The following is a 17638-nucleotide window of genomic DNA, read 5'->3' as shown; positions in this document are numbered from 1 at the left end:
AAGAGCAGAGCGGATGCTGTGAATATAAACACACAATCATAAACAAAAGAAGAATGACACAACAATGTCCTACTAGAACTCAAAGGGAATAAAGGGGAACTAGCAGTTAAAAGCTAAGTGCTATGTACTTATTTTGTTCATATTGTATTACGGTGCTAAACGGGTCTGGTTTAATGATATGGGTAGGTTTAAGGGGTCATTTTAAAGGTAATAAGAGAAATTAATAACATCATTTTTAAACTATTAATGATTTAATTAATATACATGATTAAAAATAATGTAAAAACATGTATGTGCATAATAAGTGCACTGTACCAAATCATTTATTTAAATGAATGTACATATTAAGGGCACTTCAAATAAGAAAGCTTCATTATAAGTGGACACCAATGAGGAAAAAACAAACTATACAAAACTCCTTTAATTCAATTAAATAATCACAAGTTTCTTTTTTCAAAACATTTTCTTCTTCTTAAAGCACACAAATGAAAATTGTACAAATATACAGATTCCTCCACTTATAGTTCACGCAAAAATGAAAACGTACTCAACCACTTCTGTTGAACGCTAAAGAAGATGTTTTGAAGAATGTTAGAAACTGGTAACCATTAACTTGTTTTATAGTAGGAAATACAATGGAAGTCAATGGTTACAGGTTTCCAACATTCTTCAAAATATCTCCTTTAGTGTTCAACAGAAGAAAGAAGCTCCTATAAAGGTTTGTGTGAGTAAATGACAGAATTATTCATTCTGGGTGAACTGTCGCTTTAAGAGGAAGGTAAGAGTAGATAAAAAGGATTTAACAGCAGAAATCAAAGGATAAAAAATAACTAATAAGATCTTGCATAAAGAGTTCACGGTGTTGAGCGTCAAAAGTTCATATCTGGCATCAAATATGCCAATATATAACGCACATACAGTATTAAGGCATTTCAAACTCAGTAAAAGTCCCCTGTTTGAATCAACAAGGGAAGCGAAATGCAAATGCCAACAAAATGTCCACTCCTCCTCTTATGAAGACTCCTCCTCTTTTATCTAGACTCCACCTCTATCATGCAGACTCCTCTTCTCTTATGAAGACTCCTCCAAATTTTTATAAACACTCCACCTCTTCTTATGAAGACTCCTCTATTGTGAAGACTCCTTTTTTATGCAGACTCCGCCTAGTCTACATAATAGAGGAGGAGTCTTCATTACAGATATGAAGAACCCTCCTTTTTTATGTAGACTCCACCTATTTTATGAAGACGACTCCCCTTTTACAAAGACTCCTCATATGTAGACTCCTCTTTTATAAACACTCCACCTCTATTATGTAGACTCCTCCTCTTTTATGAAGACTCCTCCCAATTTTTATAAAGACTCCACCTCTATTATGTAGACCCCTCATCTTTTATGAAGACTCCGCCTATTTATAATGAAGACTCCTCGTCTATTATGAAAACTCCTCCTCTATTGCGTAGACTCCTCCCATATTATGAAGACCCCTCCTCTATTATGTAGACTCCACCTATTTTAAGAAGACTCCCTTTCACAAAGACTCCTCCTCGTATGTAGACTCCTCCTATTTTTATGAAGACTTCCCTTCCTCTAATAAAGACTCCTCCTCGTTTCTATAGACTCCTCCTCTTTAAGGCGGTCTCCAGCTTTGAGGAGGTGTTTGTTTAAGCTGCTCTTTGCTCCTGTGAGTCTGTAGGTTCCTCAGGTTCCCCTCTGCGCTCCTGGTTCCAGTCCTTCAGGCCCTCGGGCAGGCTGGTGTCCTCCTCGAAGCTGCCCGTTCCCTCCACAAACTCCTCATAGGTGGATTTCTCCTCGAAGGGTCTCGCTCCCAGCAGCTCCAGCATATCAGCTTTGTCTAGAACCTCTTTCTCCAGCAAACGCTTTCCAACCTGCACCAAACACACAGCGTGCATATTCACATCTATTTTAAATCAGACATTAATACTCTTCATGAACTGAATCTTTAAACTGGCCTCCTGAATTTGCTTTTTGAACACTTCCCAAGTGATGTCATGACATTTATTTATTTATTACTTTATTGGCATATTATGCAGCTTGTTTTAAAGGTGCAGTATGTAAGTCTGACACCCAGTGGTTGAACTAGGTATTGCACTCCAGGATCAAATCAGAGCAGGCACAGGTTGCCAGATTGAGGACCAACAGGAGTAAGTCTGTTAAGTCTTTTAAAGTCTTTTAAGGAGTGAGTCTATTAAAGTCTTTTATTGCCCCCTGTTGGTTCGGCATGCCCTTAACACGCATCACAGTGGATTTTTTTCATTTAGTTTCTAGATTGTTTTTTTTAGTGGTCCTCACCATCTCCACCTGCTCCCTCTTCTCAGTGACGAGCTCCAGTGTCCTCCTATAGGCCCGATCCACCAGATCCCGCACCTCCTCATCGATGAGCTCCGCCGTGGCCTCGCTATAGGGCTTCTCCAGGACTGTCTCGCCCTGCCTGGGAAGATCGAAGGACACCTGACCCACCCGCTCGCTCATGCCGAACTGCACGATCTACAGTGTAAACAACACAGGATTAATAAAGACAGTGAGATAATATATTGACTAGAAAAAAAAAAGTACTGTTAATTCAACGTTTGGTCCCACTTTATATTAAAGCCCAATCCCAACTCTATTTTTGCACTCCTTCCCCTTGGCCCTTGAGTGTGAAGGGGAAGGGCTTCAAATTACACCTCTATAAAATGGGACAGCACTAAAACCCCTGCACACGTCATCACACGTCATCACGATCTCGTGCTTCATATGAGATTGATGATGGCGACTGCTGTAGTTATTCCAGTTGGGTTATTTTTTGGGTATTTACCGTCAGAAAAATCACTGAAGGCAGCGATATCATGTTATTATAACAATATAATGTGGCAATAAGACTGTAACTGTACTGTGAGTTTACACAGCGGCCATATTCATCAATGTAAACACACGAAAACTACATTAACATTATAGCAGACACTGTAAATATATTATAGCAGACACATCTAGTGTCTGAAAAATGCACAGGTTAGTGTATACTCCATCAGTTGTTTCTGTTTCTGTCAGCTTTGTTTTATGACTGTTTTAGCTCCATCTAGTGTCTGAATAATGCGCAGGTTAGTGTATACTCCATTTAGCTGATTTTTACTGTTTGTCTCCATCTTGTGTCTGAATAATGCGCAGGTTAGTGTATACTCCATCAGCTGTTTCTGTCTGCTTTGTGTTTTTGACTGTTTGTCTCCATCCTCCATTTTGTGGCAAATAGCCATGTAATAAGCAGGATAAAGTACATTAGGATGCTTGTTTTCTCTGAATAAACCCTTCAGTCTTATAGTTCTCATTCCCTATGATTCAGCTTTATAAGAAACATACAGAGCAGTGGGCACCAGGATTGAGAAACACTGCCATAGATTGAGTTTCTGGGCCCGGATGTGTGCACCTGAGCATATGCCGACTGCGTGACCTTCTTCAGGTCGTCGTGAGCTCCAGTGGTGATCCTGTTGAAGAACACCTGCTCTGCCACTCGTCCTCCTAACATCATACACATGCGGTCAAACAGTTGCTCTCGCGTGTATAAATACTGCTCTTTGGGCAGATACTGCGCATAGCCCAGGCCTTTCCCTCGAGGAATAATGGACACCTGCAAAACACAACCAGAGGATAGTAGTCGGTGAATAAATTTGAGAAATATACTTCTTACACAGCTGTCTGGAATACTTGATTCTGATTGGTCAGTCGCAACATTTAATGGTATGTTATACTCAAATAACAACTGCTGAAGAACACAGCCACTTTTGACTGTTTGGCGCCATCTAGTGTCAGAAAACCGCACAGGTTAGTGTATACACCATCAGCTGTTTTCATTTAGCTTAGCGTTAATAAAAGAGTTAATAAACTACTATTATGACTCGATAAGACAACGTTTTGCGTCAGGTAACCATTTAATAAGCAGGATCATGTATATCAGAATGGTTGTTTTCTCAGAATAAACTCTTATGTCTTATAAAACAGTGCTCCGCTTTGCATCGGGCTGTCGATAAACCGTCTTTATTCCATGATAACCACCTCCTAGATGTACTTTATCCCTAACATATTACACAAATATCTGGAAAACTTGTTTCTGATTGGTCAGTCGTGTCATTCAAAGGTATGTTATTAATCTGGGTACATCAAATCAACTTGACCGACAGTCAGTATGTTCAAATCTATATATATATATTTACTTTTGCACTGAAGTTTTAGACTGTTTGGCGCCATCTAGTGACTGTATAATAATATGAGTAAGTTAGACTGCATCCAGATATTTTATTTCTGCAAGTGCCCATGAAATCAAAACTGAAGTTCTTATACTATCAACATGTTAGTCTTAAGGTTAGTAATATGTTGTGTCTAATAGTTTAGCTTTGCAGCAAGTAATCGTGTTAAATGCAGGATAATGTACATCAAGCCGATTGTTATTGCAAAATAAACCCTTCAGTTTTTTACAACAGCTGTTAATGAACTAGTATTGTACATGATGAACATTATCCCTTAATTAAAGCTATTTACAAATGATTAACTAAACTTAAACCAAATTATTAACCTAGATTGGAGTCATTTTTTGTCTCCATTTGTCAAGCTTAGGGTTGGGTCTGCACTTTGCACAAGCTAAACATCACATTTCAGTTGTGACAGGGCTCTAACACATCGTTACCTTTAGTAATGGGTCAGCGTGTTGCAGAAACCAGCCCACAACAGCATGTCCTGCTTCATGATAGGCTACCGTCTTTTTCTCAGTGGGCTGTAATACTTGAGTCTTCTTCTCCAGACCTGAAAGAAGACGACACAAAATGACGAACTTCAGATAATTAAGACGCATATGTCACCACTAAAGAGAAGAAAAGAGTTTTAATTTCCACCTTTGCATTATCTGACTGGAATAAAGCACGTATGCAAAAAAAGAATAGGACCCAGGACTGAACCCTGTGGTACACCATAGTAATTATACAACATGACAGCATAAGTTGAGAATGATTTAAAGACAGATCCTCCCAATAATCTTCTAGCTCACTGTTATCTAAGCTCATGAACATGTTTGTGAGACGTTGTGTTGTTTTTAGCTCTTGGTTTTACCTCCGATGACTCTGTCGATGGCCTGCTCGAAGTGTTTAAGAGTGACGGACTCATTCAGATATCGTGCAGCAATGAGAGCCGCTTCATTACAGACATTCGCAATATCAGCACCTGGAAGAGAGCAAGTATAATCTCTTTACACAGCAAAATGATGGAGAAGATTATCATATCAGCCTACTCTCAATCGTAAACTCTAATTATATAATTAGCACACAGCATGTGATTTTCCTCTCGCTCACCGGTGAAGCCCGGTGTAGCAGCTGCCATTTTTCTGGCTATGGCATCCCGGTCCACACTGGGGTCCAGTTTGAGGGGCCGCAGATGCACTCTGAAAATGGAGGCTCGGCCCTTAATATCAGGAGGCCCTGAACGGATGATAAACACAAATCTTAGATGTTTAAGTGTTCCAAGCCCACTGTATATTAATATGAATGTTGGCCATTATGGTTGTTTTGTTTGTTTGAAATAAAACCATGATGAAAATACTAATATTGCATATTTAAAACAGCACAATTAAATGCATTCTTGATGAGGGAAAAGGTGTTTTTATGTTAAACGTTATGTTAATGTTACACTTTAATTGATTTAAAATGGATTAACATGGGGGAAAATAAACACAACAAAGAAAATTAGCCTGTAAAATAAACTGATTTATACTTTAGATAGCATCTTCTTGTTTCTATGATCCTTAAATATTATATATATTAAAAATGTAATATTATACAAGGTAAAAATTAGTTTAAAGCATGAATAAAATTTGTTTAACATTTTAAAAACTAGTTTAAAGCATGAATATACACTCACACATACACACACACACACACACACACACACACACACACACACACACACACACACACACACACACACAAGGCCCGGATTAAGAATTCAGGGGCCCCTGGGCATATTATCTTGTAAGGCCCCCTACCCGGCCGCATATTTTTTAATTAAAATTTAACTTTTTAATAAAACGAATCTATAATTCAAATAAATGATATATAGTACATATATTATAGTCTTCAAAGATTTTACTTATTTTTAAAGCATTGAAAAAAAATATACAAATAAAACTAGTGAATATACATATATATTTATACATATCCATGAGGCAATTGCGACTTTATATCATGTTTCCTTCGTATTAAAAATAAATATATTTCCAATCTGATATGTAACGGGGAGAGAAAAAGTAGCAGGAGTTCAGCAGACGGTAGATTCGAACACTGTTAATGATCGAGTCAAAAGATGTTGCCGTGTGCTTTACGAGGTACGCCACTCACGCTGTCGTTTACCGCACTCTTTACTAATCCAGCTAGGTGCGCTATTTGCACTTAGCCTAAAAAGACACTCCGAAATTGGCCCCCTCGCAGGGGCCCCAAGTGCGCACGCGCCCCTGGGCCTGTGCCCATAAGGCCGATTGGTTAATCCGGCCCTAACACACACACACACACATTCACACACACACACACACACACACACACACACATTCACATATATAGCTTTTTAATTATTATTTTTGTTTTTATTATTTAAAGTTCGTTTAAAGTTTAAGTTAAAAAACACTGGGAATTGCAAATCCGACAGCTGGATCTTTAGTCAATCAAAGACTTGTTATAAATGCATAAATACATGTTTACATAGTTTAAAAATGTCATTACATTCATTAATAACGGATCAGCCAGAAATTAGAAAAAAACCAGCACAATATTTAAGGCAGTGTCAAATAAAAGTCCTGGCTCTGTCAAATTAAAAGTCCAACACTTATGAGCCATATAGAAAAGTGCATAATCTTGTATATAAATGGTAAATTCTGACCATGCCGATATATCAGTGGACTGCTAATGACTCTTGATTTAAAACAAGATGAAGAATTTTACAATATTTAATGTATTTTCCTAGCAGAACACAACTGAAGCATACCATGTCATAAGAAAAGCTGTCACAAAATCAGTTGTTTGGCTGCAAGTATAAAAAAGCCCCTGCAAAATCTTGGAGGAGCTGTAATATTTAGTGTAGTGGGTAAAACTCTTACCCAGGTAAATCTGCCTGTCGAACCTGCCGGGTCTCATCAGTGCCGGATCCAGCACATCAGGTCTGTTTGTTCCAGCCAGAACCACTACATTAGTGCTCGAGTTGAAACCTGTCCACACATAATAATGAATGATATATGTTTTATAATCAGACCTGATCACAACAGTCTGCAGAAACACTTTGATTCACATTCTCTCTTCATATGTGTCATCAGAGGAGGAAAGCCCCGCCCACTAATCTCCATCTCATTAGCATAAACAGCAGCCCTGAGTGAGAAGCAGCCGTCTGTCCATTAGCCATTAGAGTGTTTGAGCTGCTGAAGATAATGTCAGCATAGACTAAGAGGATTATAGATGTGGAGTTTTAGATCAACAGAGACAGGAGCGACATGAAGCACACTCACACCTGACCAACACTCACAACACACACACACACACACACTGCTGTTTTACATCTGTCCCTAAGCTGATGCACAGCCGTCTATAGCTCCGCCCTCTTCTGAAAAAGAGCGCAATCTCATTTGCATTTAAAGCGACAGTCACCTAATTGGATCAAAGCCCGTTTCAGAGAGTTAGACAACATGTTCATGTTAAAAAGGATCTCAGCAGCAGGAAATAAAGGCTGACCGTCCATCTCCACCAGCAGCTGATTGAGTGTGTTCTCCTGTTCACTGTTTCCACCGAAGTTTCCTCCTCCTCTCTTCTTGCCCACGGCGTCGATCTCGTCGATGAAGAGGATACAGGGCGCGTTCTTCCTCGCCAGCGCAAACATGTCTCTAACCTACAGGAAAACACAGCAGCGGTTTACATACAGAGCTGGCAATTTACTGCGTTCAAGCAAATGAAAGCATCAATTCCTGGTAAAACTGGGGCAATATTTCAATCAGGGTTCCCAATGTAAGCCTAAAGTCAAATTTCCTGACATTCTTTAACAAAACAAACTATAATATTCATTATATTGCTCACACTTTATTATTATGTTCAATTCACACCATTAACAAACCATTCACTACGACCTTTAGCTCATTAAACTATTAATTAGCAGCTTATATATACAGTTATTAAAGTAGTGGTTGGGTTTTGGCATTGATCAGGGATGTAGAATATGATCACACTTTATAAATGCTAATAATATGCAGGTGATGAGCCAGCAGTAAACGCTGTGAATTGTCTTTTAAACTAAAATGTTCACATATTTACAATATATACACAATATGCTGCGTCAGTCGCTAAATTGGAGCGTTTTATCATGATTATTCTAATGCTACTGTTCACAGATTTGTCGATTTTGATCATTTAGAGTTATTAACCAAATGTAATGTGGTTTGTTTTATATGGATGAGAGGTAAACACTTTCTCTCTGTGTTCCTCTTTGTGTAAATGAATGTTTCTTGAGGTGCAAAAGGTAAAGCTGAATTAAAGTGTAAATCTGTGTATATGTCCACAGCAAAACAACACAGGAAATGCCAGAAATATTGACACTAATTTTAGGAAAGATCAAGGCAAAATAAGTCACTTCAGGCTGCAATAATTAGACATTTTCCAGAAAAATCCACGGGTTAAAATACAGGCAGGTTTATAACAACTCCAGCCTGGAGATCTCATTTGATTACCGCAGATAAGTGGAAAAACCTCAAGATGGCAGTGAAAATAGCCTAACCATAGCAATACATGCAAGAAGGTCGCTGGTTCGAGCCTCAGCTGGGTCAGTTAGTGTTTCTGTGTGGAGTTTGCATGTTCTCCCCGTGTTGGTGTGGGTTTCCTCCGAGTGCTCCGGTTTCCCCCACAGTCCAAACACATGCGCTATAGGGGAACTGATCAACTAAACTGGCCGTAGTGTATGAGTGTGTGTGAATGAATGAGTGTGTATGGGTGTTTCCTAGTACTGGGTTGCGGCTGGAAGGGCATTCGCTGTGTAAAACATATGCTGAAATAGTTGGCGGTTCATTCCGCAGTGGCGACCCCTGATGAATAAAGGGACTAAACCGAAGGAAAATGAAATAAATGCATCTATTCAGATAAATGAGAAGTAAAAATGAGAAACAAAAATCCCTGATATACTAAATATACCAAAATATATAACATCCCCTGATGTTCAATGTGTGGAATAGACCCTTTACAAATAATAATATCAGTTATAATAATAAATCATAATAATAACGATTGTTGCATAATAAAAATGATCATTAGTGCAAGCTGAGAAAGCACTTAAGTTTATCCTCCATAGTAAATGACATTAACCCTTCGACTGCCCGCTCTACTAATGGCGGACATGTGTAGACTGTTTTAAATAATGACGGTTTAAGTCATTTAAAGAATAATGGTTTACACACACCGCATTGTTGGTTAGCAAAAAAAATAAATAATAATAATAATAATAAAATAAACAAAAATAAAAATCAAACAAATATAATCCTGTTGCACTACTACAGTTGATTTTGGTTTTATTAAAAAAATAAAATAAAAATAATAATAATTAAAAAAATACAAGAAAACATGTGAAATGAGAATCTAAATTATTTTTAGGGCCTACTGCAAAAAATAAAGATGATTTAGTGTTCAAATATGTTTTATTTGGAATATTTTCTTAAATAAATTGGTCTGCTGGCTTCATATTTTCAGATTTTTCATTAGTTTATGTATTAATTCCGGTACTTTTACCATAAACCGACATATCAACCCTGGTAGAGGTTGATATTTTAGAAATTATGGGATGTGTTGAGTGTGAAAATGCATTGAGTGTGTTAACTAGCGACATAAGGAGATAGGAAAAGCAATCCAAAGATTATTTTCTTGATGGGGTAGTTAAAGGGTTAAACATTAACCAGTCATCATCATGCATTTGACAAGCTTTTATTTTTCTGTGTATCTTGGCATTTCTATTTTATATTTATTTATATATATTTCTAAACTGTGCATGTGAGAGTGTGTGTATGGAGACTTGTATAGTGATTTAAAGATGCGACACTGACTCTGGCTGGACCGACTCCCACAAACATCTCCAGGAACTCGGAGCCGTTGACGGTGATGAAGGGAACGTTTGCTTCTCCCGCCGTGGCTTTAGCGAGCAGCGTCTTCCCTGTTCCTGGAGGCCCGGAGAGAACTGCACCCTGCAAACACACATCAACATTCATCAGCTGGAGAGAAAGAAATGTAAGCCTTCTGTGTCACAACACACGCAGATCTCAGATCAGCTCATCCACACATTTCAATCTGATCCGCAGACTAGCCAGAGAACAGTTATCAAGAATACAAGCATACTCTGGGCTAGTTTATAACAGCAGACGGTGCTGTGATGTGACTGTGCTCAGACCTTGGGGATCTTGGCTCCCAGGTCCTGGTACTGCTGCGGGTTCTTCAGGAAGTTGACGAACTCCATGATCTCCACTTTGGCTTCTTCACATCCCGCCACGTCTTTAAACTTCACCTCGATGCTGTCCTTCATCATCTTGGCGGTTGATTCGCTCATGCCGAAGAGCCCGCCCCTACGGCCGCCCATCCCTCCTCCCATTGGTCCACGCCGCAGAGTGAACAGCAGGAAGCCAATCAGCAGCAGCGTGGGTATGAAGCTCATCAGAAAAGACCTGGACACACACAGATACATGGATTAGTTCAGATTAAACCCATTTCCTTCCTATTACATACAGTAGCTCACTAATGAGCTGTCCACATACCATGATGTGTATTTATATCTGATAAATAATAAATATTTGACACAGGAAGCAGTTGAATATTGACTGAATATATAATAATAGTGTTAGAGCGTCTGACCCGTCGCTCTCAGACGTGTACACCACCGCTGCTCTGTGTGACGGCTCCAGGCCCAGCTCATAGTGTGCAGCTTCCAGATTCCTCTCGAACGTGTCCACGCTGCCGATGTTGAACCACACGTAACTCTGACACAAACACAATAAAACATCACCATTAGTACAGTCCTGAGCTTACAACAACACAATTGGGAAATAGTGACATTACTGAGCCAAATTCATCCCAAAATGAACATTCTGTCATCGTTTACTCCCATATTCCTCCCAATGTCCTGAAGAATGCTGGAGAAACAGCCATTGACTTCTGTAGTGCGTTTGCTCATACCGTGGGATCAACAATCACTAGTTTTGATTGGCCATTGGGCTAGTTTTGAATGACTTTTAAATTGACCTTTGGGCTAACTTTGGGCTAGTTTTGATTAACCTTTAGGCTAATATTGGAATAGTTTTGATTAATCTTTGGGCTGATATTGGACTAGTTTTGAGTAACCTTCGGGCTTATATTGGACTAGTTTTGATTAATCTTTGGGCTGATATTGGACTAGTTTTGATTAATCTTTGGGCTGATATTGGACTAGTTTTGATTAATCTTTGGGCTGATATTGGACTAGTTTTGATTAATCTTTGGGCTGATATTGGACTAGTTTTGATTAATCTTTGGGCTGATATTGGACTAGTTTTGATTAATCTTTGGGCTAATATTGGACTAGTTTTGATTAATCTTTGGGCTGATATTGGACTAGTTTTGATTAATCTTTGGGCTGATATTGGACTAGTTTTGATTAATCTTTGGGCTAATATTGGACTAGTTTTGATTAATCTTTGGGCTGATATTGGACTAGTTTTGATTAACCTTAGGGCTAATATTGGACTAGTTTTGATTAATCTTTGGGCTAATATTGGACTAGTTTTGATTAACCTTTAGGCTAATATTGGACTAGTTTTGATTAACCTTTAGGCTAATATTGGAATAGTTTTGATTAATCTTTGGGCTAATATTGGACTAGTTTTGAGTAACCTTCGGGCTTATATTGGACTAGTTTTGATTAACCTTTGGGCTAATATTGGACTAGTTTTGATTAATCTTTGGGCTGATATTGGACTAGTTTTGATTAATCTTTGGGCTGATATTGGACTAGTTTTGATTAATCTTTGGGCTAATATTGGACTAGTTTTGATTAATCTTTGGGCTAATATTGGACTAGTTTTGATTAATCTTTGGGCTGATATTGGACTAGTTTTGATTAATCTTTGGGCTAATATTGGACTAGTTTTGATTAATCTTTGGGCTAATATTGGACTAGTTTTGATTAATCTTTGGGCTGATATTGGACTAGTTTTGATTAATCTTTGGGCTGATATTGGACTAGTCTTGATTAATCTTAGGGCTAATATTGGACTAATTTTGATTAATCTTTGGGCTAATATTGGACTAGTTTTGATTAATCTTTGGGCTGATATTGGACTAGTTTTGATTAACCTTTGGGCTAATATTGGACTAGTTTTGAGTAACCTTCGGGCTAATATTGGACTAGTTTTGAGTAACCTTTGGGCTAATATTGGACTAGTTTTGAGTAACCTTCGGGCTTATATTGGACTAGTTTTGATTAACCTTTGGGCTAATATTGGACTAGTTTTGATTAATCTTTGGGCTGATATTGGACTAGTTTTGATTAATCTTTGGGCTGATATTGGACTAGTTTTGATTAATCTTTGGGCTAATATTGGACTAGTTTTGATTAATCTTTGGGCTAATATTGGACTAGTTTTGATTAATCTTTGGGCTGATATTGGACTAGTTTTGATTAATCTTTGGGCTAATATTGGACTAGTTTTGATTAATCTTTGGGCTAATATTGGACTAGTTTTGATTAATCTTTGGGCTGATATTGGACTAGTTTTGATTAATCTTTGGGCTGATATTGGACTAGTCTTGATTAATCTTAGGGCTAATATTGGACTAATTTTGATTAATCTTTGGGCTAATATTGGACTAGTTTTGATTAATCTTTGGGCTGATATTGGACTAGTTTTGATTAACCTTTGGGCTAATATTGGACTAGTTTTGAGTAACCTTCGGGCTAATATTGGACTAGTTTTGAGTAACCTTTGGGCTAATATTGGACTAGTTTTGAGTAACCTTCGGGCTAATATTGGACTAGTTTTGAGTAACCTTTGGGCTAATATTGGACTAGTTTTGAGTAACCTTTGGGCTAATATTGGACTAGTTTTGAGTAACCTTCGGGCTGATATTGGACTAGTTTTGATTAACCTTTGGGCTAATATTGGACTAGTTTTGAGTAACCTTCGGGCTGATATTGGACTAGTTTTGATTAACCTTTGGGCTAATATTGGACTAGTTTTGATTAACCTTTGGGCAAGTATTGGGTTACTTTGATTGGGTATTGAGCTAGTTTTGAGCTGGTTTTAATTGGCCAGTGGACTAATGTTGGGTTAGTTTTGATTTTCCATTGGGCTACTTTTGAATTAGTCTTAATTGGTCATTGAACTATATTTGATTGGCCACTGGGCTGGTTTTGGGCTAGATTTGATTGGCCATTGGGCTTTTGGGCTGGTTTTGGGCTAGATTTGATTGGGCATTGGGCTGGTTTTGGGCTAGATTTGATTGGCCATTGGGCTGGTTTTGGGCTAGATTTGATTGGCCATTGGGCTGGTTTTGGGCTAGATTTGATTGGCCATTGGGCTGGTTTTGGGCTAGATTTGATTGGTCATTTGGGCTGGTTTTGTTGTGGAAATGTGGTCACCCTAGCAGTCTGCTATGGTGTCTGCTATGGTATCGTGTCTGCTATGGTAAACTCCAGCTTTACTGCTGATCATCCAGAACTCACTCCTTCATTAGCGTCGGCGTCACGCTCCAGAATCACCCTCACAAACTGCTTATTGACCACCTCGAGCCGCTCCACCTGCACAGACCAAACACACTCACACATCAGACACACACACACACACATACATCAGGCACACACACACACAGACACACACCAGGCCTCTGTCCAGATAGCGGTGCACGAAGTCCTTCCAGGTGATCTCCTTCCCCGGGTCTCTGAAGAGCAGATACAGCAGCAGCGCCGCCACACCGCTGGCAGCCAGAAGAAGATGCCGGAAATCACGATCATCCCACGGGAAATCACCCTGAACACACACACAATATACACACATCATCATCATCACCCTAAACACACAGACAACATAGACACACGGCAAAGACAGAAGAGATGAGGGATTATAAAGGAGCTCTTAAACACGAGCGCTCCTGCAGGCTCACCTGTGCTAATCGAGCAGGCCAGCTCTTCCTCCCGCCTCTCCGTCCTCCTCCTCCAGGGGGCGGAGCATCTGGAGAACACACACACACACAGCTGTAGTGATGTTTGTCCTGTAGAGACTGTATACTCAGTCAAGTGAAGGGTGAGTAAATAGTGAGTAATAGTGAGTAACTATCCCTTTAAGGCCTGTGACTGTGTGAACATCTGACTACTAGAAATTATCATGCTCATAACTTTATTAAAGATTACATCATATACAAGGAAGACTATGCAGGGTTGATTATTCAATATCTGAGCCTGAACACTTTTAGAAAACTGCACAAAACAAGAATTGACTTTATCTTTGCAGTATTATATTTGTCAATGCTTGTAATTTATTTGTTATATATTAGTTACAGTATAATTAATTACAAAATCACCCCAAATCAATCTAAAATGAAGAATTCTTTACAAATTAGGCTGTATTCATGATGCAATGTATATCGCTGAAATACAAAACATCGCAATGTCAGATTATTCCAATATTACGCAGCCCTACTTGTTGGGACTTTTGGTCCACACAAATAAAAAACACACACACACACACACACACACACACACACACACACACACACTGCTGGATGGTCACCTTTCGGGGCGTCTGTGGAGTAACAGGACAGAGGGAACGTGAAGCGCTTTCCTGCAGAGCGGAGTGGAGAAACACCATTCAGACCTGAAAACTGACAGATCAAGAGACACACACACACACACACACACACACACACACACGTATGGCTTATTATACACTACAATATGGTGTAAGTAAAATAACGTTTTAAGGAAAAGCTCACTTCTCTTTGACTCGTTATTTCTGAAAGCAAGACTCGATTATTTGCATGTCTAGAAATGCTTTCTGATTGAAGACTTTATATATTTGGACTAGAAACACGACACAAACTCACAAAGACGACGTTTGGAAAGCTTTTTTGCAAGGTAACTTAAACTAAAAACTTTTCATTTGTCATAAAACCAAGAAGCCTAAAATCTCCCGTCTCCAGACGCCATCTCATATGCTGAAACTATAGACATCACAGTATAGTCAGATTCCTGTAAATCCAAACAATCGTTTTTAAAAATATATATTAATATACTGGTGGCGCAGTGGGTAGTGCTGTTGCCTCACAGCAAGAAGGTCGCTGGTTTGTGTCTCAGCTGGGTCAGTGTGTGTTTCTGTGTGGAGTTTGCATGTTCTCCCCGTGTTGGTGTGGGTTTCCTCCGGGTGCTCCGGTTTCCCCCACAGTCCAAACACATGCGCTATAGGGGGATTCATCAACTAAAATGGCTGTAGTGTATGAGTGTGTGTGTGTGAATGGGTGTGTATGGGTGTTTCCCAGTACTGGGTTGTAGCTGGAAGGGCATCCGTCGTGTAAAACAAATCATGGATAAGTTGGTGGTTCATTCCGCTGTGGTGACCCCTGATGAATAAAGAGGACTAAGCTGAAGGAAAATGAATGAATGAACTGATATAATGATAATAGATGAATTTATTTAACTTCTGTGCGTCTATAATAATCGTGTATATAATAATTTATAATAAAATGTTTGATTTCTGATCAGCACAGCTCAACTCTTGACAATAACAGCTGATTTCGTCAGGAATGATCAGCTAAATCTCTGCGTGCTGTTCAGTGGCTTTGTTTACGTTCTGCTCTCCAACATGGCTGACTGATGACCGCTCAAGAACTGGTCCTCGATTCTGATTGGCTGATCTGTGTTGTAAAATACTCTACAAACACACACACACACACACACACACACGTGACTGTTGCTTGGCATTCGGCAACCGTTCTAGTATCAGTATTGAGCCACAGAAACGGCTTTGTTTGCTTAGCTTTGTGTGTCTGACAGTGTTGGAGATCCACTTTAAAACACTCATTATTGACTTAAACCTTCTTCAGTTCAATATTTATGAATGAAAGCATTTGAAAACATCTTCATTTATTAATATAGCGTATTTTAATATGTGGAAAATACTAAAAACGTGAATAGCAACAGACAAGAATACCTCATACAAATAAAAATAGGTGACGTAACGAAAAACAAGCCGAATCATCATGACGTCACACTTCTGTTCACTGTAAACCTGTGCTGTAATGAGTGTGTGTGTGTGTGTGTGTGAAACATAAACATGCATGTCTGTTCATGTCCAGTTTGTGTTGTGAAACGTGTGTGTGTTCAGTGTGTGTGTTGTCTCCAGTGTAATCAGTGTGTGTAACCATGTGTGTGTGTGTTTAGACACATAAACCTGTGTACTCAATGTCTGTATGTGTTATAAAACATGAATGTGTGTCTTTCGAGTGTGTGTGTTATGACACATGAATATGTGTGTCTAACCTAGTGTGTGTGTTGATGCATAAACCTGTGTAGCGTGTGTGTCTGTGTGTTATGACACATGAGCGTGTGTAAAATGTTAGTGTGTGTGTTATGTCACGTGTGTGTCAGTCAGTGTGTATGATCTAAGTGTGTATTGTTCTGACCGGCGGATAAGCGGCGCAGCTCCGGATCCTCGCGGTCTGGAAGCGCAGTACAGCCCGCGCGGCGCCGCGGAGAGAAACGGACAGCAGAGCCGCCATCAGAGCTCTTCAGGCCGGCACAAGCGACGGATGAAGCCGCACAGAGTCACTGCTGTAACCGCTGTCTGAATGACACTTCCAGCAGCAGGAGCGAGCGGGAGACGGGCCTCCGCGAAGCGCCTGACACGAACAAACACGCTCGACATGATAAAACACAGCTCGTGTACTAAGAGAATTGCGTTACTTTACACAATAGATGTATTTTAGATGTTATAACTATTCGTAGAAATTTATATCCATTGAGATCATTTATTTCAAGCCAAAATTTAGAACAGGCAGTGTAAGGCGACGTTGGGTCCTTAATTGCAGTGCTGCGTGTTTGTTGCGTCATAAATATTTCGTAAAGTCTAGAAGGGATACAGCTGCGGATACGCACATCAATACGGCATCATTTTGTGCCACTGAATTTTACATCACTGAGGGTAGAAGTTAATAAGATACAATTTAATTAAATAATATAATACTACTGTTACTCTGAGGGTTGGGGTAGACGTTAATAAAATACAATTAATGGGTAATTAAATAATTCTTGTTAACTCCCGTCCGCAGCTGTATATCTTCTAGCAACAGCCTCATTATTTTCAAGCGTAAGCTCCACCCCGCGCCAGATTCTCAAGCTCTGATTGGTCGATCAATCGCATGCAGTCTCTTCAGCCCCTCCAGGTGGCGCTCGGCGGTCCTTTAAAACACATTCTCCATTGAGAGACACTCAAACACTGAGAAAACAGGACGCGTTTAACCTCATTACACAAACTGAACATTCACAAGTATAACATTCCTAGAGACAACAGGAGATACATCGAGTTCGCCTCAAATAACTCAACCATTCTTCAATAATAGACGGCGAA

General features: G+C 39.3%; 1 protein-coding gene across 1 annotated transcript; it reads right to left on the bottom strand.

Moving 5' to 3' along the window:
- Positions 1 to 406: 406 nt before the first annotated feature.
- On the bottom strand, positions 407 to 16864 carry afg3l1 (AFG3-like AAA ATPase 1). Its single transcript, XM_056451768.1, has 16 exons — positions 16695 to 16864; positions 14807 to 14897; positions 14181 to 14248; positions 13898 to 14047; positions 13744 to 13818; positions 10899 to 11023; positions 10441 to 10711; positions 10100 to 10237; positions 7755 to 7908; positions 7130 to 7237; positions 5337 to 5462; positions 5098 to 5208; positions 4679 to 4794; positions 3425 to 3625; positions 2314 to 2508; positions 407 to 1889 (listed from the first exon to the last, which is right to left on the bottom strand). Exons 1-16 carry the CDS (start codon positions 16788 to 16790, stop codon positions 1665 to 1667), a joined length of 2250 nt encoding a protein of 749 aa, XP_056307743.1. The 5' UTR covers positions 16791 to 16864; the 3' UTR covers positions 407 to 1664.
- Between the last annotated feature and the right edge of the window lie 774 nt (positions 16865 to 17638).

This window comes from Danio aesculapii, chromosome 25 (genome assembly GCF_903798145.1).
Source record: "Danio aesculapii chromosome 25, fDanAes4.1, whole genome shotgun sequence".
In the NCBI taxonomy this organism is placed as follows: Eukaryota; Metazoa; Chordata; class Actinopteri; order Cypriniformes; family Danionidae; genus Danio; species Danio aesculapii.
Note: the sequence above shows the minus strand (reverse complement) of the source record. Positions and strands in the feature narration are given on the sequence as shown.